A 24,266-nucleotide genomic window follows, 5' to 3' on the forward strand; every position below is an offset into this window, starting at 1 on the left:
CGACAGGATTAATTATTAATAAATCTGGTTGGTGATCATTCCTTAAGAATTTTAACAATTATTTAAGTAAGTACAATTGTTTATAGTTTTTTATAATACAAGATAAACATTAGCGATTGGAGATCTTAAACATAATCACCAGCCTCGAAAATTTAATTAATGTTTATAAATATGACTATTTACAAATGTTAAATTAAGTGTTAATTAATTAAACTGTTAACTAGAAGAAAGACATCCTTTAGCTTAAACATTTTTATGATTAATATAAATAAATACTTTGTTGCCATGTATCGATATCACTAAACAAGAAAATTTGTTGATATAAAATGCGTGCAATGCACACAATAATTAAATATGATATGAATAATTTTATGAGTGTTAATGTAGCAGACAAATTTAAAATTTAAATAAATGGAATAAATAATTGATAAAATAAAATTTAAAAAAAATGCGCATTTAAAAAATTTAAAAATTAATAAGTGCATTTTTTATAAATATTTTATTAATTATTTATTCTATTTATTTTGAATTTTTTATTTTTTGTCTGCTGCATTCACACTCATAAAATTTTGTGTAATCAAATACTTAACATTTTCGCGCTTTAAATAATTTCACTATAAACAATAGGGTGGTCGTTAAAAATTAAATTTTCTGAGACGTAACATAAAAAGCTTTTTAGTGAAAAAATACCTGGGGAATAATTTTTTATTTTTAAGTAAAAAGAACATGTGCCTCAAGATCAAAGTTCGTTTTTCAATACAATCGCGGTTTTTTTTTAATATCTCATGAAATATGAAGATTAATGGAAAAAGTCATAGGAACAATTTTGTAGGAAATTAAATTTCGGACAAAAAAGGTCATATTCATTTTTTTTATAAAATGTGTATTTACGAAGATATTTTAAAATAACTTTTTCAGATCTTATTAATTAAGTTTTAAGGATTACAAATTTTGAAAATTATATTTTTATAAATATATAGAAACTATAACAAACATTAATGGTTTATATGTCACGAGTTACGAAGTTGACTATATTTAAAAAAAAAAAAACTTTATTTTTAACATTCGTAATCCTTAAAATGCTCAATTGACAAGGACTAAAAAAGTTTTTTTAAAATATCTTCATAAATATCCACTTTACAAAAAAAATGAATATGACCATTTTTGTCCGAAATTTAATTTCCTACAAAATTGTTCCTATGACTTTTTCCATTAATCTGCATATTTCATGAGATATTTAAAAAAAACCGCGATCGTATCGGAAAATGAACTTTGATCGTCTAGAGGCACGTGTTTTTTTTTTACTTAAGATTAAAAAACTATTCCCCAGGTATTTTTTTCACTAAAAAGAGCTTTTTATACGACGTCTGAGAAAATGGAATTCTTAATGACCACCCTAACAAACAATTTGATAAAATTGTACGTCATAATATACAAAACTCACTTGTAAGTAAGTAATAAAAGCGGCAATTACAAATACTTACAAAATTTTTTTTTAGTGGAAGGTTGATGTGATTTTGATAAATAGTTTTTTTGTTCTATAAAATCAGTCTACTGCATGATATAAATATTCTGCAGATATTTAAGTATCGTTGTTACCATTATTAAAAAAAAATTGTAAGTATTTTATCAAACAAAATCACCTTAGCTGATAAAAAATATAAAAAGTGTCGGGTTTAAAAATTTTTATCAAAAAAATTTATATATTTATCACGAAAAAATATCAAAGATATTATTTTTTTTTGGTTCTTTTTTTTGAAAATATTCAATTGTAAATATATATTATAAAAACAAAAGTTTAAAGCTTTTGTCACTATTAAAAATACAAAATTGAAAAGACAAATTTCTAAAAATTTAAATACAATTTTTCAGTTCTATTAGCTCACTATTCATATTTTTTGAATTTTTAAATCAACTGATACATCTATTAGATCCGAAAGGCCTCTACAATATATAAATTTTCTTTTTTTTTTTCTTTTTTTTTTTTTTTTTTTTAATTAAATCGATGGAACGTATCAAGTTTCATCGTCTACGCATATATGCTTTGGCAGTACTGTATGCTGTAGTATAATTTACTCATTAATTTTTAGGCCACTAACATCGCTACTGGTGGATCGAAACTGGGATGAGGTAAAGAGTTACTTTAAGAGTACATTGCATTTGTACTCAGCCCCGTCGAGGACAATTTGTATTCAATCAACATGTCGATTGTATGATTGTTTTTCTTAAGGTTGCTGCGCCGCATGAATCATAGCCACTTTGAGATCTTTGGCTAGATGTGATACATCAACGACACTGTCAACCATCTCCTGAACAGCGGTGACACTTGGAAAAAATTGAGCCGCCTGTTTAGTTTTCAATACGGTCTGAGCAAGTGCTTCGCTCAGAGAATTTGCGCATTCGAGTATTTTTGTTCTCACATCATTTCGAGTCACATTTCTGTGGACTGTATCTCCAATGTGTACTAGCCTGTGTGCGCTGAGGACGACAAATTTACCGTGTGCCAGAAAAACCTGTTGATAAAAATAATATATTAAGGATATTCTCAGACACTACCATCAGATTCTTCCCCCCCCCCCCATACTTTTTAAAAATTTTCAATGACATCTGTCATAAGTGTATGGAAATTTTATCAATTAATTATGATCCTGCGATTAGCAGACAGGTCACAATTTTTTTATTTTTTTTCAGCAATTAAATTTAAAAAAAAAAAATAAAAAAATATGCACATGTAGAAAATTTAAAAAATTATAAGTGCAATTTTTCTAAATATTTTTTTTTTACAATTTATCATTTTGAAAAATAATCCAAAAATTATTAGACGTGGGTTAATTTCAGTATCATAAATTAAAGCAGATATTTCACGTGTACGTGAGATCAAAAATTGACAGCAATAAGAACTAGATGATCAACATTTTAACGCAAAAATTGAAATGAAACATTTGACATCTTGATGACGTCTAATTCACAAAAAATTTCATTTAAATTCTTTGCTCTTTCACATGTAAAATTACATACAAAATAGCAGCTTTAATTTAACGTCAAATCCACATGTTATTTTACGTATAAGAGCTAATAAGTTGCTTGAATTTTTATTCATACTAGATGTCATAGAGATGTCAAAAGTTTCATTTTAATTCCTGGGATATTTTCCCAATTTCATGTAACTCCCAATTGACATCAATTGGATGTAATTTTTTCTGACTTTATATCCCAGCGAAATTGTCCTTTTTTCAATTGAAATTTTACTGTGGCAATGACAGTTCATAATTGAAAATTAAAAAAAAAGTAGGGACAGTCTGAGAATGCTCTCAATATTTGAGTAAAAGACTCATATTTTATTAAAACCAAAGTAAATGTCATATATTTTGACGGAGGAAATGAGTCAGTACCTTTGGCGGTTGATTGTGTTCGACAGTTTGAAGAAAAGCGTCAATGGCGTGAGTCAGATGCGCACCGTGAGTTATCACTTGTGCGACGTAGAATGCCAAGAGCTGTTTATCATTAGGATCCATGGGTGTGGGCGTGGAAGCTGGCATCTGAATAGCCGCATTATCAGCTTCAGAAACAAGAAGATCGTAACTGCTTCGTAATTCTTGAGGCAAAGTTGCACGCAATTCTTCTCTCTGCTTCGCTACGGTTTCACGCGAGTCAAGATTTACATAATCGTCATCTTCAGTGCTGTTGCCCGCGGTACCAGTTGAAATAATCGACGACCGTTTGAATAAAAGCGTCGAATTTCCCTATTTTAAATTCAAATAAATTATTTTATTTTACATATATATTTTAGTCATTAAATATTCAGTAAAAATTCTTACCTGAATAAAACTCGCGATTTGCCGGACGTCTTCCGTCAGTGCTCGCGCGCACGCAATCAACTGATCAAGCGGATCCGGATGAATGGAAGAATTGAAAGAAGGTGAGGAATTATTTGAAATCGGCGCATCATTAATTCTCGACAATTTTCCCGCGTCCCATTCCATGGCGTCTAGTTTCCAAGCCGCTTCCTTGACAAGTTTATCTGAATCTCTTAGAGCTTTGACTAGTGGCCTAAACTTGTTCGCTAAACCTTTATCTGGTGCTTTACTGGCATTGCCTAGTGTACCCTCAGCAAATTCCGCTAAATCATGGAGTGAAGTCCTGAGTCTTAGAGCTGCAAGCCTCAAGTCCATGAGAGTTACATCAAGTCGCTGTGGTGTCCGCCATCCGGGACTGACGAATCCTAGAAGTCTCGCAATAGCAGCAGAGGCTTCACTCTGTAGCTTCTCGAGTCCTTCTAGCGCAGAATCCAACTCTAATGGCAGTTCTCGGTTGACGGGAACATCGTAAATTTGTTGTCGCTGCTGCTGTTGTTGCTGTAAATTATGCGACGAGGGTGAAGTAGCCGATATTTTATGAACGGATGAATTATATTTTGAATTTGATGGAAGACGCGGCCGAGGAATATCGTAATCGGGTGCAGTGATGCTGGATCTGTTGGAACCACTGAGTGATCCATCATTAGTGAGACTCGAGGCCGAGCTACTGGGGGTGAGGGGCTGGAGTGGCCGAGGAATGTCGTAGCAGTCCAATGGGGTGACACCGGAACCGCCAGAATAATTTGAATTGGGGGTACATGATGTCGGCGGTCGTGGAGTGTCATAGCAAGAAGGCGCGGGACTTGGACTGCTTGCAGGAGATGGAATTACTGGTGTAGCTCGTGGTGGTACGTCGTAGCAATCACTGACGTCACCCCCGCTGTCGATAGAACTCTGCTGGCCGCTGGACAAACGACCTGAAAATAAATTCACTGTTAATTTATCCAGCAACCGAATTTATTTATTTTTTTTGTGATACCAGTAGTGAAATTTGAAGTTTCAGTGACTACAGCCGGAGGAAAATAATTTAAGTCTGATGATGCGAGTTAATATTAACAAGGTGTAAATTATGAATGCTTTTAGTCAGCGGACAGAAACAAAAGTGTTGTCCCTGGAAGTAGCAAATAGTCTCTGCCCGGTAAAAATTTGATCATTTTAGTGTACTGGAAATTTTAAGATGTTTTTCATCTGAAGACTAATAAAAATAATAGGGAGTAAATGTCTGGACCAAAACCAGACTAAAAATTATTGAAAACAAGTCTAAAAATGGAATTCGTCAGATGTAAATTAATACAAATAAGAATTAAGAGTGATTAGAAATAACTGGAGTTTTTATTTGATTTAAAGATTAAATTTTTCGGCCCAGATTTGAATCAAATCAAATTTTTCGACCCGGGCACTGACTGTATACATAGGCTTTCACAATTTAAACTCTGTACTAGTTATTTGTTTAACAATCTCTCAAATCCGATTTACGGTAAGCGTTCGGTATTTTACGGAAAATTTCGGTCTTTCACGAAAACTAAGATATTCTTACAGTAAATTTTAACTAAGAACGCGGTAATTTACCATATGATTGAGGGAAGTCTACGGTATTTTACCATGAAGTTAAGTATTGCATTGTAAAAAATGTAAAAATAAAAAACCATACAATGCTTACAGAAAAAATGCCGCAAATTACAACAAATTGACGTCAACTACCACATGTTACTGTCAATTACGGCAAATTGCCGTCAATTTTAGGAAAATTCGCCGTAGAAACCCCGGATTTTACGGTAAATTACAGTCCAATAAATTACCGTAATTCGGATCCACCAGGGACGTAATTTTAGACCACTAACTTTATTTACGAATAATAATTGATATTAATAATTAACTTGTTTCTAATTGGCTGCTAGGACTGAAACTAAGTTCCAATGCTGATAATCCTGAAAAATGAATTGTGTAACTCAGAACAAAATACTGCGGGTGATGTCGGCCAACTTCACCCTGGTCTGAAATCGTTTAATTTCATCCCTCGTCACACAATATACTATTTTTATATTTTAAGCCTCGGGATGTTTTCTACACTACATACTTGTGTTATGAAGATGATCTGTAGAATTGAGAGGAGAATCTCGCCGTGAAGAAGGTGCTGGACTTGATCTATTAACTGGCAAGTCATACAAATAAACATCTCCACATTTTTGCGGGGTCACCACCTAGAATATTAATCAATAATTAATTATCATTGAATTTTACCATACAGTACTTATGTATTTTTATATATTGTATGTAATTACAGTAAGTGATTCTTTGTTAAGAAATAAAGGACATAAATAAAAAAAAAATGTTTATACTCTTGCATTTACAAATTGTATGTTGAGTACAAGTAAATTATAATATTTCCTTTGTTTACGTCGTATTCAAGAGCAGAAATTTATACAAACGTGGCTCAAGTACTGGGATCATTAAAGAAACTAAAAAAACGGAGTGTAGTTTTTTTTATATCACAAAAGAAAATAAAAGAATTGGCGACCGTGAATTAAGCCATACTATATTTTACTATTTCACTCATCATAGTGAAAATATATACGTAGTTGTGGGAGAGAACCAGAATATCAGTTGATGAAAGAGTGAAAGAGTGAAAGAAAAGTAGGGGAGAGACCTGGGGAGGACTTGGGGAAAGCGACGGCGTACTATGATGGCAAGTCAGGGGTTGAGGTCGGTCGATACTGTGTGTCGCGGCGTTCTTGCTAAAGGCGTATGACCTGTAGATGTATGAGAAAAATCTACTGACAATATATAGAGATTCTCTCATACAGGCGATATTCAAATTTGAAAAAGTTCATGGAAATAATTCAGTCCTGGGCTAGGGGAGGAAAATTTTTTAATTTTACACGAAAAAAAAATTTGAAAATTGTTACATGGAACCTGTGTGTCAATACCGGGAATTTTTGAATTTTAAAAAATAAATTTTTGTAATTCGTCGTTATGATTTTTAAAATTCAAATATTAATTTTTCCTGCGTAGACAATAAATTTGAATATTTATCTGTAATGTAAATTTAAAAATTACTTGGAGCAAGATATTTTGTGTGTAACAATATGGCCACGCGCGATGCAAAAGGAAGTAAAAAAAAAAAAAGAAAAGAAAATAATGAAATTTATTATTTGAAATTACAAACTTTCCGCTAAATTTTTTTTACTAAAATAAAACTAGTTTTAAGTATAATCCCACGCAAACAAGTTGTAAGTTGATTGATACTGCTGTACAAAAATATTTCGTCCTACGCAAGGTGACCTCGCTTTTCCACCATTCGAATGTTCGATCGAATGAAATAAAAAAAAAACGTATCTTTGAATGAAAAGTTTAATTATATAGAAAGTAAATTACATTTCCTGAAACCTAGTTTAATTGAACAAAGAAAATTTTACTATTGAGTGAACGTTTAATGAAATCCAATGACATAATCGTTTAATTAAAATTTGATTGGCGGGATTTATTTAAATTGTAGAAGAGTAAAAAAAAAATTTATGTGCTCATCATCATCATATCAAAATAATTTACCAAAAAATAGTCTTCCGATGACATGGTACTACTAAATATCAATAATTATTGATGTAATTGACAGCAATAAGTTGTTATTTATCATTTGATAACTGGGAACCGAGAAAATACCGCACGGCCCTGAATTAAAGCTACGGTATTGTTAAATCGCTCCAGAACGCAGATGGAGACTTATAAGGACACCAAAAGGCGTTCAAGAAGTCACTCCTCGGGACAGGCGTGAGGTAGGTACATCTCTGGCGATCTCGTCCGGTTGCAATCTTATAACAGTTTCTTACATATTTCTTATTATTTTAAATTAAAGACAGAGACCGAGTTAACTACCGGTTGAGTTGTTGATATTCGATGAGATGAGTCCAATGAGTTCTTGAAACAAGTGGCGAGCAAGGATTTACGGCTACTCATTTCGAGTCGTTTAGGTTTCATTGACCTGTGTATCGGCTCTGACATCAGCCCGCTTGTATTTTTGTCCAATGAATTGTTGAAGAGTCAGAAAAAAGGAAAAATTAGGAGCTAAAATGAAGAACGTCAGGCAAAGGCTAGCGCAATCTTGATGACGAAAATAGATACTGATGTATCTGGTTAAAGAATAGCAAGAAAAAAAAGATTTGAAAAACGGTCATGGAGAAAATGGGCTGAGAAATTGACGAATTTTTATTATGCAGTCGATGAAACTTTAAACAGGAAGTTGAGTCTTCAAAAAATTGTTATTCTGCAGTATAATTATTATTGTAAGCCTCTAAAAATTTTCTACTATAATTACTAATTTAGATAAATAATTTTTATAACAATTTATTAATTAGTTTTAAAGATACTGAAGTTAGTCGACGACTATAATTTTGTAATTTTTTTTTTCAGCGATAAATTATAAAAAAAAAAATATTTGAAAAAATTGCACCTTTAGTTTTTAAAATTTTCTACATGTGCATATTTTTAGTTTTTTTCTTTTTGTAATTGATTGGGTGTAAAAAAATCCTAAAATTGTTAATTGTCTAATTTTAGGATCATATCATCTTACGGGATAAGAATTTGAAAAAAAAAATTTTTAATTTTTATTTTCCGTATAAATTTAATACTCGAAGATCGAATCCAAAATCTATCGTCTTAGAAAAAGTTTACACACACGGACTTTGTTCCGAAAATTATCAAAAAAACTTCCTAGGGCATCAAAATATCGTAATCTGAAAAAATTAAATTTTTGAAAATCAGACCGAAACGAATAACTTTCCTTGCTTTTAAAACTTCAAATTTCTAGCGGGGAAGTTAAAAATATGAGTTAGTCATATGCCTAAAAATATCATGATACGGAGAAAATATAAATATTATACAGGTTATTACGATATAGTTAAATTAATATGAGGGCTTTAACTTTTATCGATCTTGGGATAAATTTAGTGAATTCAAAGGGGAGCTAAGTCGAATTAACAACAATGTGTCAGCTGACTATTTGACGTAGGGGTCAATATATATACATATATACAAAAAGATCTGTAGTAAAGTCTACACAGCAATCGGTTACCTCTCGGACATATGGCTCGCTGATTGTTCAAGTTTAAAAATTCCCTCTATTATATCTAAGGGTTTTGTATTGTGGACTCTGATGAATCATTTATGACCAGAAAAGTATACCAATATTGTCAAATCATCCTATTATTAGTTTAATTAAGTCAAATATACTAAAAAGTCACATGGAAGATTGATGACAATGGATCCGTAGTATGTAGTCTCGCGGTGTACTTAATTTGGAGGACTTAAGAGGCCGAGCGAGAGGCCTTCAATCGTTTTGTGTGTAACAATTTAAACTTTTAGGACACAAATAAACCGGACAATAGAAGAGGGACTTTAGAAAACTAACAAAACCGGATAAAATGAGGCGAGACGGTTGGCTTTAACAATAAAAGGATTCAACGATCCTTTAAGGCGTGGCAGCCGAAATGCGGGCACGTGGCTAAAATAAAATATACTCGAGATTTAACGAAAAAAAATATTACAGTCATGTTTCCGGTATGATATTATTCTGATTACGCTTTCAAAGAATTCTACGCTCCATTGTCTTGAAGGTAAATATTTTTTTTAATCATAAAAATCGAATAGATGTTGTGATGGATATCGTCTACGAAGGGTACAGTAAACTATTGATTGAATATATACACTACTGGAAAAAATTAGAAGATAAAATAAAAATTCCAAATTTTTGGGTGATTTTCAACAGGCCGTAACTTCGAGAGAAATGGTCGTACAAGGAAGAAAAAAAAGGAAATTGTAGCTCCAAGTGTCTACTTTTTGGATTAGAACTTTAAAGATTTTTAGTGTCAGCGGTTTTTGAGTAATCTTAGAAAAACCAGCGACAAAAAAATTTTCAAATTTTTTTTACTTTTTTTTTTTGGTCTACGGGCGTAGGAAAATTTTTTTTCGCTTAACCACTCTAAGGATCAAATACCTTCATTATTTAGCTTTAATTTCATTTTTTATAGACCTTGATACGTCCACGTCGCGCTTGGTTTTCAAAAAAACCAACAAAAGCCTTTTTTTTGTTGTATTTTCAAATTCATGTGACGAAAGAAAAAATTTTTTTTTCGAAAAAACAATGGCTAATCATTTCAAAGAATTTATTTAAATTTTTGAAACCCGCCAGTAACTTCTTGTGCGATCATTGGTTGCTGAGATATCGATAATCAAAGACAAAAGGATCCTTTTCCATTTGAATACCGATATCTTGTCGACACGTGGACGTATCAAGGTCTATAAAAAATGAAATTAAAGCTAAATAATGAAGGTATTTGATCCTTAGAGTGGTTAAGCGAAAAAAAATTTTCCTACGCCCGTAGACCAAAAAAAAAAAGTAAAAAAAATTTGAAAATTTTTTTGTCGCTGGTTTTTCTAAGATTACTCAAAAACCGCTGACGCTAAAAATCTTTAAAGTTCTAATCCAAAAAGTAGACACTTGGAGCTACAATTTCCTTTTTTTTCTTCCTTGTACGACCATTTCTTTCGAAGTTACGGCCTGTTGAAAATCACTCAAAAATTTGAAATCTTTTATTGATCCTTTAATTTTTTTCAGTAGTGTATATAAATGTATATATATAACTAACTCTATTTGGCTGCACGTGCCAACTCCGTCGTTTTCCATGACGTTGTAATCCATCTTCTGCTAGGGTGAGGTCCGCTCTGCTGCCCCCTAGGCATCCTCCGGTGTCGTACTGACCCACTAGCAGTCTTAGTCTATTTCCTGGACATATTCCCTGTAGTAATCATCGTAATATATATTATTTAGTCTCATTTATATGTACGTATATATATAAATGTAGTGATGTATGTAACATACAATAAAGTAGGGTAATCTTATAAAATTTAACAGAGACTTAGATATATGTATATGTATGTGTATTTCTTGATGCAATGTATAGACAGATGTTAGCTGAGGAAATGCTTTCGGCGGCTGCGCGAGAAAACATCTCGTGTTTAAATAAATGGCCGATGTTGCAGCTGTTTAAAGCCAAATAAAAATAAAAAATTGTAAAAAGTCTGGAGATTGTGGAGAGCAAAAGAAAGCAGTGATGAATAAAATTAAACAATAGAAATTTAATAATATTCTGACAGTTAGATAATAAGATTTCTGGACTAATTTACTTGGATCATTTATTACCTGCCTGCCCCGCAGGGAGCATAACCACCAGCCTTCTAATCCTGAGGTATTTTGCTCCAAAACTGTGAGGACGTCGCCTTTGCGAAATGCCAGCTCGTCTGGTGCTTCTGCTATATTGTCATAGAGCGCACGTGCCTTTACACATTTTTGCTGCAACATGAAAATAAATTTTTGTTAGTTGGGTGGAAAATTTTGGCCTGATTGTAGTTCGATTAGGTTAAATTTGGTCTAATTGGTCTGTATTTGAATTTTTGTAGAAATTTTAAGCTGTTTTTGGACCATAGTAACCAGTGAGATAGACAGAGGCACACCGTTTATGTTCACCCACGTTCATTCATTCTCATACTGGTCTAAACTCAAAAATAATGTTTTTCCTAGGACTTTATAGGGTTTCTTGTACTAAAGGACATTATAATGAACAAAAAACGTTAATGGTGTGATGGGTTATTCCCAACAGGAGCAAAGTTAAAGGCTACTCTTTATAAAATCTCATCTCCACCCATGCTCGTATGGGTTTCAATTCAAAAAATAAATTATTCTCAGGACTTTTTATGGCTTTTCCTACTAGAGGACATCATAATGAACAAAAAACATTAATGGTGTGATGGGTTATTCTCAACAGGAGCAAAGTTAAGGGCTACTCTTTATAAAATCTCATCTCCACCCATGCTCGTATGGGTCTCAGATCAAAAAATAAATTATTCTCAGGAATTTTTATGGCTTTTCCTACTAGAGGACATCATAATGAACAAAAAACATTAATGGTGTGATGGGTTATTCCCAACAGGAGCAAAGTTAAAGGCTACTCTTTATAAAATCTCATCTCCACCCATGCTCGTATGGGTTTCAATTCAAAAAATAAATTATTCTCAGGGCTTTTTATGGCTTTTCCTACTAGAGGACATCATAATGAACAAAAAACGTTAATGGTGTGATGTGTTATTCCCAACAGGAGCAAAGTTAAGGGCTACTCTTCATAGAAAGACATGGAAAGTGTTATCCTCACCCATGTTCACCCTTCTTTACCCATCTTCATTCATTCTCATATACGTCTGAACTCGAAAACAAAATTTTTCTATGGACTTTATGGCCAATCTCGAACCCTTTAAAAATTAAAATAAAATAATTTGTAAAAGACACAACGTCAAAATTAATTTTTAAAATGTGTTCAAAAATACTTTTGTCCCGCTATTAAAAATGATAATTTATATTCTTCACTTTTTCGTTAACTGAAATAAAGTATCAAATGTCAAAAAATGAAGCAGTGGCCGCAAATGGTTCAGGCTTAACTGGCTTACTTACTCACGATTCAAGACGACAAAATTTCATTTTTGACGACTCAACTTCCTGTTTAAAGTTTCGTCGACAGCGTAATAAAAGTTCATAGATTCCTGAGCCCATTTTTCCGGGTGGTCCAGCTTTACTATACCGTAGCATTTCAAACAAGAATAATTTCTCCCCGTATTTATATATCTAGTGAGATCGAGAATAATACCGATTGCACAAGATGATTAAGATACTATTTGTGTACTTTAGTAAATATTTCTATTGTTGAAAGAAAAAAGTTGAGATTAATATCTCATTTCACATTGTAGCCGCTACAAAGTGAGTTCAATTAAAGCGCCTGATACAACTAAAAGAAAACATATATATATTTCGCTTTCGTTACTGCTTCTGTTGAATTCATTCAATTGAAAGAGCGACAGTTTACATCATTATATAAATGTTCTAAATTGATAATGTGCGACGTAATTATTTTCACAAGAATTTTATTTATTAGAGCTTGGGTATTTCAAACTGTGTTGAAGCTCAAATAAATCAAATAATTTATTATTTTAAGAATAAATGTCTAGAGTATAATTCAATTTCCATTGATCCGGAAATATTTCAATGCTGGGTAATCAACCTTATAATTGGTCCTCTGAATATTTTATTCTTCAAGCGAGAATAATTAACTTGTGATCATTAAAAGTCAATTGTCTAGTAATTGGTCTTCCAATTAGTCGATCGAAGAATTTTTAATTTAAATTACTAAGTGATGTTTTAAAAAAATTTCCAATTTACGTTTTCTGATAAAACAAATTATGAATGAAATCCCATGTAACATAATTTTGAAATTATGTATGATGTTCTTTTATAAGCGATTCTGCAAAGTCATTTCTCCGGAAAATTTCGTATAATGGGGACTGAAAACCATGAAAGCTATCGATGATGTTTTGAATTTTTCAAATTTAGCAACCAATTGATTAGATTTAAAACTATCAATAAATTTAGTGGATTATCATTGAGTCATAGTGTAAATACTATTTTTACTACGTCACATTTTTGATGAACTGTAAGCCCACACTAGGAGTTAGTGAACAGTCGCAAATTTAATTTTATTATTAGTTGAAGGCATTCTCAGACAGTGCTCGACATTTTTTAAAAAAATTTGATGACAATTGTAATGACCGTAGTAAAATGTTGATAATTTATTGAAATAGTGTATTACGAACCTAGGGCAGTAAAGTAAGAAATGTCTCAGATCACATGTGAAAAACATGTGTACACTATTCGTCTCCTCGACGGAGGCGGAAAACGGCAACTTCGTTTTGCACAGCGGGACGAAAATTGGCGCTTTACGCCTGGATTAGAGAAAAATAATTAAAGTACTAATGGAAAAAGGACAACGAATAATAGTTTAAATTTCGCGGTGATCTAAGTTTGAAAAAAGATACTTAAAGTTGCTATCAATCGGGAATTTAACGAAATTTGACGAAGAAATTTTAGTAAAATTTTGATGTCAATATTATAATTTAAATTTTCAAATTTTCTAGACTAAAATTTCGTTTTTCAATTAACTAATGAAATATTAAATCATGAGTAAATTACTGACTGTTCAGTAAAAGATTTGCGGAGTAAATTCAGAGCAGATTTTTTATTTTTTTAATCCCCGTGAAGTGGAATCCTCCCCAAAAGAGTAAAATTAAAATTCATATCTAAAATCACACTAAGAAAAAATTCCCTATTTACTCCATATAAATAGTGATTTTTATTAAAACTCCGAAACTGGAGTAAATTTAAATTTAAATAAGATCCATATTCACTCCGAATTTTGAATATAAATAAAAATCACTATAAAAAAGATATGAGATGCGAATTATCATCAATTCGTTCAAACGAGACGTCTTTCATTTAAATATTCGGCGTCGCGCCAAGGGCAAGTGTATGATAGGACCAAATCTAGTTCTCAACACATTTTTTTTCTCACAGTAAATAAATCAGTTCGATACTAAAATTTTAGCGCCAAAATAAGCCAATATCCATGAAAATTTCACTGATTCATTTTAAAAGAGTATTCTATTATTTTTATGTCACGATTAAGAAATAAAAGAACCAACAAATTTAAAAATGACTTACGTATTTTTGTATACAAAGGTGTTCTAAAATAAATGAGCTTGTAATAGCTAGTCCTCAATACTAAAGTTTTCTTTAGAAAACCTTGAAGAAATTGAATGAAAGAACTGAGATTTAGTAGGCAGTCATAAATATTTCTGTACAGTTATGCAATTCATCACTAAAAATATATAAATAATATCCATATATACTCAGTGGTAAACATTTTTAGAGTTAATAAAAATGTGTATTATCCTTTTTTTTATATCGAACCGAGTTCTTTTTAATTATAGTCTTATACGGATCCTCATCACATAAATAAAAATAAAAATGAACGGAACTCAAGTGGCGCACATTAAGTGGGTATAAAAAAGGTACATTTTAAATCGGGTTGTGGTCAAACTTGATGATGTCAAGGTGTCTACGCATCATCAATCTTGTTAGATATCGGATTATCAACTATTCATGCGAACGCACTGAACTAATTCTGATCATTAATGGCGACAATCCATCGTAATAGTGAGGGTTGACACCCTATCAGGTCTCCCTTTCATCGCAGTAATAGGATTTTACTCTACAGCAGATACCAGATGATCAGAGAAAAGTAGTACGTGCTATATTACATTTCTCTTTGTACAGCAGGATTTTTTAAAAGCCTGTTTTAGTGTAAATTCAATTTTAGTACTCTTATTTTATCGCATTTTGTTCTTTTTTTCTTGCTTTCTTCCTTTCTTTTCTTGTTCATTTATTCTATCCCACGCTGTAGATTTTATGAGTCTGCCGGGTTCGTACCTTTTCTGTTTGCAGACTGCTCCCGGTTATATTCTTCCTAGAAGGTAAACCTCGAGTCTTAAGTTGTCCTGGTCATACCAACACACAACACAACTCTAGTGGTATACTCGCTTCAAGGACCACTTGAAGCTGTTTATCGGAGAGTCATTTGCCGTAGTGTAGAAAACTAGTCTCGGTTGTTACAAGAATTATGACCAGACCTGAACTGAACCATCATGCTGACACATGGCAACCAGATCTCATTCCTACACACGTCATGTCTTGTCATACTGTTACATTATCAATAAGAATAAATTCCTCAGTTTCTGATACTTGTACTCCAGAAAAGATAATACTAATAATTTTTTAAATATTAACTCAAGAGTTTTTTTTAGGAATGTGCAATAATTCAAATTTTTTAAATTATTTGTAAATTTTCAAATAATTTTAAAATTTCCACATATTAGTTTGTAAGTTTTTAAATAAATCGTGAATTTTCAAACAATCTGAAATTCCGAATTATTTGGAAATTTTTGAATAATTCAAAAAATTTTTTTTGAATGAAAAAAAATTCTAATATTTTTGTAAATAATTCAAATTTTTATCAAAGAAAATAAAACTCAGACATATCTATGAAAAAATTATATTTTGTTACTTTAAAAATTAACTCTATTAAATAAAAATTAAAAGTTTGAAAGCTGATCAAAATGATCTCAATTCGAATCGAATAATTTGAAAAGTTACAAATAATTCGAAAATTTTAATTTCAAATCGAAGAGATTTTTGCCTTAATTTTGAAAAAAATCGTTCAAATGTTTGATATTCCGGCAAAAATATTGGTTTTATAAAAAAAGTTTTCAAACAAAAGTTGTAGGAAATGTAATTCTCGAAAAAAAATGTTTCTTGTGATTTTCTTATACGACCAATATTTTCACCGTAATTCCAAAATTAAGATTCATAATGAATGATTCAAATATTTGTTAATTATAAAAATCTTAATTTTGAAATTACGGCTTCCTTATTAATCCTAAAGAAAAATTATATGAGACAATGTTTTTGAAAAATTGAATTTTGAACAACTTTTACTTAAAAATTTTTTCAATACGACCAATATTTTTGTCGTAAAGTCAAAAATTAGATATCATCAATTATTAATTGTCAATTTTCTAATTAAGGAAAAAATCCTGGCCTTAGAAATGACATATTAAGTGATTAATTGAAATAATTTTCTCATTAAAATTTAAATCGCATGTTGATGATATTAAAATTCATACTTCCATTATCTCATTTTTGCTGTGCCTCCTCTTTAGTCATCATCTCAACATTATTTACTTTATACAAACATGGACTTAAAGTCAACCGCACTTGGCGGTAGGAGGTCTTAAAATATAGGCAACGTATTCTTAAGACTACTTGTCTGTTCAAAAATGTACCGCGTGGAAATCTCTCATAGACGTTGCAAGCAAACTTTTTGATTAAGCTCATAATATTAACTTATTTATGATATTTTAAACGATATATTTGACATTCATGACTAGATTTACATAATTAAAGCCTGACTAAAATACATACGTAGATAACCCTATTAAAGTGAATTATTACTTTTTGGTGTGAATATTACTACCATAGTAAAATGGATACTTATTGAAAAGTGACATGCGATTGAATTTTTATGACTTTTTAATACATAATTCGACGACAGGATAAATTAATAATAAAACTGTAGTTGGTGATTAAATTCAAATTAAATTTTTATTTAAACTCCCGCTAAAATATATTCTTGTGTTTGAACATCATATTCAGTTATTAATTTGAAAATATCTTTACATCCAAGTCGGTCTGAAATTAAATTAACTGTCAATCTTTGATCAAAAACATCTCTGTTATGTCAAGAAGAGACCAAAGATTATAGACAGTCAAAAGAGCTATTCGTATTATCTATAATGTAGAGCTATAATAGTAATCTAAGAGCAATATACCTCTTAGTTAAACCAGAGATAGCTAATATATCAATCCAGCAATACTAATTACGATACGTTTGATAATATTTACTTTTTAACGTTAAGCAATACTTGAGATTATTCTAACACTTTACACTGTTAACAATTCTACTTGAAGTATAAAGCAAATTACTTGAAGTTATCAACAAGTAAATCAGTTGAAAATATAAAATGTAAACTTATTTTTATATAAATATAATATATATTTTATTTTTATATTACTTTAAATTTAAAACTCATAAATGTCATAAAAATTAAAATCACAATGTATTCTATTTTATTTTTTCATCAGTTACTTCGCAACTTTTTTTTTATTTTTAAAAATCAAGTAATAAATTTATCTAAAGACGTTTAACTTTTTTCTTTAATATTAAAAATTCAATAGCTTTTAAAGATTCTAGTTTACATTAATATCATGCAAATATGCCATATTATAAGAAGTTGAGATAAACTATACAACTTAAAGTTATCCTTTTAACTTTGTAAGTCGATAAATTGAAACTAAATTGTCACAACTGTTATTCAGAATATTGAATAAAAATAAGGCCTTAATCCGAGTAATAAAAAGAAATATTCAACATAATTTACCAGCAGCTTTTTACTTACAATGTAATGATGCAAAAAATTTATATATACATATATTAATTTAATACTATATATATTTAAAAAAAAAGAATGTGTGCAATTCCTTCTTCTTAAGGTATATCCATTTACGTTCTGGTAACTATATACACCAATAGTTAGTAATATTGTTCTTATATAATATCTTACATTTGAAAATTAAGTATGTGCTAAAACGTTACTAGTTCGCGGAGAAAAATATTGGCTTGAAATCTACCAAAAGTTATTATGCTTTTATAAAAAATAATTACGCCTTATCACAATTATTATAATGTATGAAAGTAATTGTTATTAAAGCTTATCAATAAGTTTCTTGTGTAGTAAGTGTATTGTGATAACGCAGAATAATTTTTCGTATGAGCATAATATGTTTTTTGGATGCTTCACTTCCTGTTTCAAGTTTCGTCGACAGCATAATAAAAATTGGTACGTTTCAGGCCATTTTTCTTCGTGTTTACTCTCTAAAAACGAATTAGTGAAAATCACTATTTGGTAGTGAATAGTCTCTTATTGCTAGTGGAAAGTATACTATTATTTGAATCAGTAACATACTTTTCACCAGAAAACAGTGTATAGTCACTATTTTCACTATTTCAAATTTAAGAGCATACTCTAAATCTGAAACAGTGACTATTTACTGTTTCACGGCTAAAAGTCTACCACTTGATATACTTATAGCTATGAAATAGTGTGTTTACACTATTTTTCACTGTTCCTAGCCAATATTTTTTTTCGTGTTTACTAGAAAACAGTGTATAGTCACTATTTTCACTATTTCAAATTTAAGAGCATACTCTAAATCTGAAACAGTGACTATTTACTGTTTCACAGCTATAAGTGTACCACTTGATACTTATAGCTATGAAATAGTGTGTTCACACTATTTATCAGTAGTTTTCACTGTTTCAGATTTCGAGAGTAAGCAACTTCTCTGTCATTCCAAAACATGTCTTCAATTAATATAATGTAAATTTGGTTTCCTTTAGTATCTATTTTATTATATTTCACTATTATAGTTTTTTTTCTGAAGACATATCTATTAGAAGTACCTTGTAATTTACTATATATAAGCTATTATTTGATGCCATATTACATTGTTATACTTATGTATCTTACTGCGACTATTATTGGCCTGGCTGTTGGGTCTTATTACAAATAAATAAATATCTATAATTGTAAAACATGATAATTATTAATTAAAGTATCCATTAATTACAATTTCCGTCCTTGGAATTTTTTCATAAAATATTTTTTCATTTGCGTGTGAAACATGAAATGTTTGATCGTAATTTTCAATACAGTTCTCCGGTATCGATACACGATAATACATTAATCTAATCTTATCACGCATATCTGAATGGTTATACCATAGCATCCTGGGTTCTTTTTAACCCTCGGTTTTGCATGTGTCTTTGAGTTGCGAGAGAAAATTACGCGGACTTAATATTCCTACAATTTTCTCATTATCTATGTGACTCTCGATGATAACTATAATATGTATATAGAAAATATATAATAAATAAATAAATAAATAAAAAGTAAAGCCAAAGGCGATTGTCCTTGAGAAAAATATAAATAACTGGCGGATAATTTACGTATCTTGGAAGCTGTATGTATCTATTCATTGGAATCTATAATACGTTATATAAATAAATAGAAAAAAAAAAAAAATATTGTCATAAAAGCAGTTTTGAGATCGTATCATGAACAAAACGATAAGTCGACGCAAATACACTAAACAAATAGCTTTGTTATCAACGCTTACGATAAAGGTGAAATATTCTATTTACAGGTTCTAAGAATACGTGAAGTAATAAAAATTATACTGTACATTTAATATCCAGAACATATTGCTCTAGTATATGTACATTATTAATCGAGTAAATGATTGAATGTAAGAATAAATAATTTAAATTATTGTTATCTAGATTTTATGTAAAAAGTTATAGTAATCGAGAAAATTTTAAGCAGATTCGTTGAATTAAATTTAAAATTTGAATAACTCGACTAATGAGCTGACTTAAAACCGGTAACTATAAAAATTTTATGGATCTTAAAATACGTAATCTAAATTTAAAAAAATTTTAAGTATACATTTTATGTAACTGAAAAAAAATAAAATAATTAAAATTTTATAATATTTTCTTGACTCAACTTTTTTTTCTGTACCCGATAAAATTGAAGTTCAAAAAAATTTGTTGAATAAAAATATTCACTTTCAGTCAAAAATTTCTCTTTTCTGTGTACTAATGCAAAAATAATGAATTTTGGCGTGTGAAAGAGACACGACGAGCGTTGATTTGCATCGTCTGCAATTTAATTCTCGCCAAGGCTTCTCTGTGATGTTTCGTAAGTGGCTCTGAAGAGTGACAACAATGCCTGTCACACAACAGCAAGTCTATTGAGTTTCACGTGTGCATACAGAAGTATAAGACAAGTTAAACGACCAATTCCTTTTTTTTCTTTCTATATAATACCCTTTAGTCTTCAGATAGTGCATTTTATTTCACATCGAAACATATAAGATGTTTTGTCATGGATAAAAATAAAAATAAAAATGCAGATTAAAGATTTCTCAAACGTTGTACCGACAAATTCTTAGCATTACGCAAAATCTATCGATAAATCTTGTGAGATCATATGAGGAAAATACTTTCTTACATTCGTTAGTGACAGACAGGTAAAAAACAGGTTCAAGTAAAAAAAAACATCAAGTACCATCGCGGGCAAGCGAAATCTCATGGCCAAAAATGGTAATGCATATCTCATAAAGTACATCGTCGCAACTCGTCGGCTTCTGTAAACAGTGGTTGTCAAATTTTTCCATCCACCAACAGTTAATATACATAAATAATAAATATGTACACATATAAACATAAACATATTTATTTATACGTATATGTAACTTATGTTGTGCAGTTAACGGTAAATTAGAATGTTGTAAATTGTCGAACGACCTCTTAACCGTCGACCGCATGATCCTGACGAGTTTAACATACACTAATTTGTTATACTATTCTGTCATGCAATGCTCTCTAAGTTATTGCTCATTCAAATATTATATATATGTACATGTATATATTTACATCCATGTGTAAAAAATTTTTATTACCATGTGTCCGTCATATGACATTTCGTTCGGTATATATTGAATTATTTTTTCATTTATAAAATATATAAATATAAATATAAATGCTGATTGTCAATCCAATCATCGAGTCCATTTGCGATTTATCGAGGGTTAATCGATCAATTAAATTCCTGACCTCATTCTACTCACTCTCTCTTAAATTTTTATCTTCACATGAAAAAAAAATTAACACGTGACAATTTTGAAAAGTGATGGATCAGAAAATTTGAACAAATTATAAATAAAATGCCGAGGAGGACAGCAAACGTGAGATTTAAAAATTTTTCAGGATCAATGGCTTCATAATAGCCGAGATGAAATTGTAGACGAGATAGATCTTTTTATATATTTTTCTCCATTCAATCGTATATTCCCATATTAAAATATGTTATTGAATTATCATCTTCAACCTAGAAACTAGTGGAAAGTTATTAAATCAACAAAATGTCAATCAGGCTTTAAAATAAACCGATTAAAAGCTATGATAATAGAGACCATCAATCATCAATGTAAGTTATTGATCTATCAGATGTCTTCATACATTTATATAATCAAAGTGAGACTGTAAAATGTGTACACATATTTAACAGTGATTTGTAAAGCTCATGAGCTCATGAAATTAAATATTGATAGACTGGAACCATATTATAATATGAGATATGACATGAATATGCATGTACTGCTGGCAAGTCTATTGTATTTTACACAACATCGCATAAATATTTTCTATTCTCATATTACACTAAACATTATGAAATTTATAAAACTAATTGATTAATTTATATGATACTGCAGTTAGTTGACGTCCATTAGTTTTTGGTTTTTTTTTTTTTTTTTTTTTTTTTTCAAAGCAATTATAGAAAAAAATATTTTTAAAAATCGCGCCGTTTTTTTTTAAATTTTCTACATCTATGAGAATGTAGCAGGCATCAGATAATTTAAAAATTAAAAATAAATGAATTAACTAATGGATTTTTCAAAGATTTAAATACGCATTTGTAAATTTATATTCAAAAATTTAAAAAGTTGACAATTGTCAGCCAAATTCACATTCATTTTACATGTACATATTTTTTTTTATGATGCTGAAATTGACGTCTAATAATTTTTGAATTAATTTTTTAAAAATGATAAATTATAAATAAAAATATTTTTAAAAATCGCGCCATTAATTTAAAAAATTTTCTACAAGGGCATATTTTTAATTTTCTTTCATGATACTGAAGTTTTACGTCCACTAATTTTTGAATTTTCTCAAAACAATAAATCATAAAAAATATTTTCAAAAATCGCGCCTTAAATTTTAAAATTTTCTACGATTGCATATGTTCAGTTTTTTTTGTAATCAATTCGTAGTAAAAATTCAATAATTGTTAATTGTCTTCTAAGTTCTTTTTTTTTTTAATTAACTCGTCATAAAAAATCCTCAAACTTTTAATAGTCTACTGACAGAACGACAAATTTATTGATAATAATATTTTTACCTGATTAAGAGACGTGGGAATAATGTCAGGCGTCTGTGACAGCATCTTAACACCCATCATCTTCCTTGGAATCCCAATAAAGAGTTAACACTTTGGGCGTCACTTATACTCCAAAATCATAATAACAAAAAAAAACCACCTACGCAAATAACATCGACACAAATCGATAACTTGTATACTTCAGATAAAATAATACCTTCCAGTAAGATAACAATTATAATAAACAATTTTTTTAAATTTATTACCAATAAATGTGAGTAGAAATTTTTTTCTTTTTTAAATTGCGCGGTATTAATCACAAATATTTTTCCTTAGTATTTAAAAATTAATTGAAATTTAATCACTTATTTATATTAATTGAAATAAATAAATTTGAAATTTTACTAGAGAACAAAAACATGCACAACACTCATCCACGTTCAGCAGTCAGCGAACTGGTTGATCGCCTCGCTGGACTCCGGGGCGATGTTGATCCCTGCCGAAGTATCACGACTGCCAGCGGAAATAACCGAGGGTTATTCCCTGTAAAAGTCCTTCTGTATCAGACTACGATCACCGACACCACCACAACTACTATACTACTATGACACTACTGCACACCATCAGCATCAACGCTGACGTTGGTATCATGTAGACATAAACGCATGTAGACGTCAGCAGCCTGATAGACGTCTTGGTGTTTTGGTGTGACTGAAAGTTGTGATACACTACTTTCTAGATTTATTATTGACAAGATGCCAGGTTGAGTGTGAGACGATGGTGACAAAGATACGTAAGTAACTTGGCTGCAGTGGAAACCCCAAGTGAACATCCGGTGAAATTCAAAACTTTTTAATTTTCAGGATATTTTGGCAGTTTTAAATTTTAAACTAGTTTTATGTTCACTACACAAAAAAAGGATTTTTTGGCGCGAAAAAATTTTTACTTATAATTTTTAAAATAATAAATTGAAATGTTTGTAAAAAAAAGAAAAAAAATGCATGTTTAGACAATTCAAAATTCGGTATATGTATTTTTTTTAAAATTTAAATATTTTAATTATTTAATTTTTTCAAATGCAATTAAAAAGTTGTCTGCTACATTTAAACTCAGAAATTTTTCGCATTCTGAATAGAAAAAATAAATTTTCTTGAGGTGAGAAATTCTTTTTATCTGTACTGATAACTTTTTATTTTGAGTATGAGGTGAGAGAAAACAAAAAAAGACCAATTATTTTCACCTGTTGGTGATAATATTTAACTAGAGAAAATAAAAATATTACAACAGTAAGATGGCTGATGACTCAAGGCTCTGTGATGCCGAGTCGAGATATTTTACGTCACCGTTAATTGTTGGGTTTTACTACTATACGCTACGGGATGAGGTGTAGACAATATTTAACGACCTTTATCATGTGTTTCATCTGTCCTGAATTGTATGTAAGTGTCATTGTAAAAGAATGATCAATGGGATTTTGAAATGATAACTCACCTGTAGTAATTTATTGATATTTTATAAAACAATACAAAATATCTTACACAAAAAAAGAATTTCTTGCAACAAGAATTTTTTTTTTAATTCATAATGCAAAAAATTTATTGAGCCAAGAATTTTTTGTGTCAAGACATCTTTTTTCCTAAAGTTAGCCGACAGTTAAGAATTTCCGAATTTTTTTTTCCAACAACTAAATTAAAAAAAAAAGAAAAACTAAAAAAATGCACATGTAGAAAATTTAAAAAACTATAAGTGAAATTTTTTTTAATATTTTTTTTTTATAATTTATTGGTTCAAAAAAAAAAATCTAAAAACTAATGGACGTCGGCTAACTTCAGTACCATTGATCCTGAAGTTAGT

At 30.2% G+C, this 24,266-nt stretch overlaps 1 protein-coding gene across 2 annotated transcripts; it reads right to left on the bottom strand.

Moving 5' to 3' along the window:
• Nucleotides 1–1,149: 1,149 nt before the first annotated feature.
• LOC103579663 (breast cancer anti-estrogen resistance protein 1) lies at nt 1,150–22,867 on the bottom strand. Of its 2 annotated transcripts, none has more exons than XM_053737118.1 (8): nt 22,679–22,867; nt 22,434–22,572; nt 11,053–11,202; nt 10,499–10,648; nt 5,935–6,058; nt 3,819–4,774; nt 3,393–3,743; nt 1,150–2,513 (listed from the first exon to the last, which is right to left on the bottom strand). In XM_053737118.1, the coding sequence occupies exons 2-8, from the start codon at nt 22,491–22,493 to the stop codon at nt 2,226–2,228; spliced, it is 2,079 nt and encodes a 692-aa protein (XP_053593093.1). In that variant the 5' UTR covers nt 22,494–22,572; nt 22,679–22,867; the 3' UTR covers nt 1,150–2,225. The 2 variants fall into 2 exon arrangements, with proteins under 2 accessions (XP_053593093.1, XP_053593094.1); XM_053737119.1 differs by having other exon boundaries at nt 22,434–22,603.
• Between the last annotated feature and the right edge of the window lie 1,399 nt (nt 22,868–24,266).

Source organism: Microplitis demolitor, chromosome 2 (assembly GCF_026212275.2).
Source record: "Microplitis demolitor isolate Queensland-Clemson2020A chromosome 2, iyMicDemo2.1a, whole genome shotgun sequence".
Taxonomy (NCBI): domain Eukaryota; kingdom Metazoa; phylum Arthropoda; class Insecta; order Hymenoptera; family Braconidae; genus Microplitis; species Microplitis demolitor.

Bases quoted from the DNA above. Each gene is read 5' to 3' on its own strand.
- LOC103579663 (XM_053737118.1), bottom strand. From the start codon at position 22,493: ATGATGGGTGTTAAGATGCTGTCACAGACGCCTGACATTATTCCCACG. The intron at 10,649-11,052 runs GTAATAAATGAT...TGATTACTACAG, and splicing joins GCTCCCTGCGGGGCAGGCAG to GGAATATGTCCAGGAAATAG. The intron at 3,744-3,818 runs GTAAGAATTTTT...AATTTAAAATAG, and splicing joins AAATCGCGAGTTTTATTCAG to GGAAATTCGACGCTTTTATT.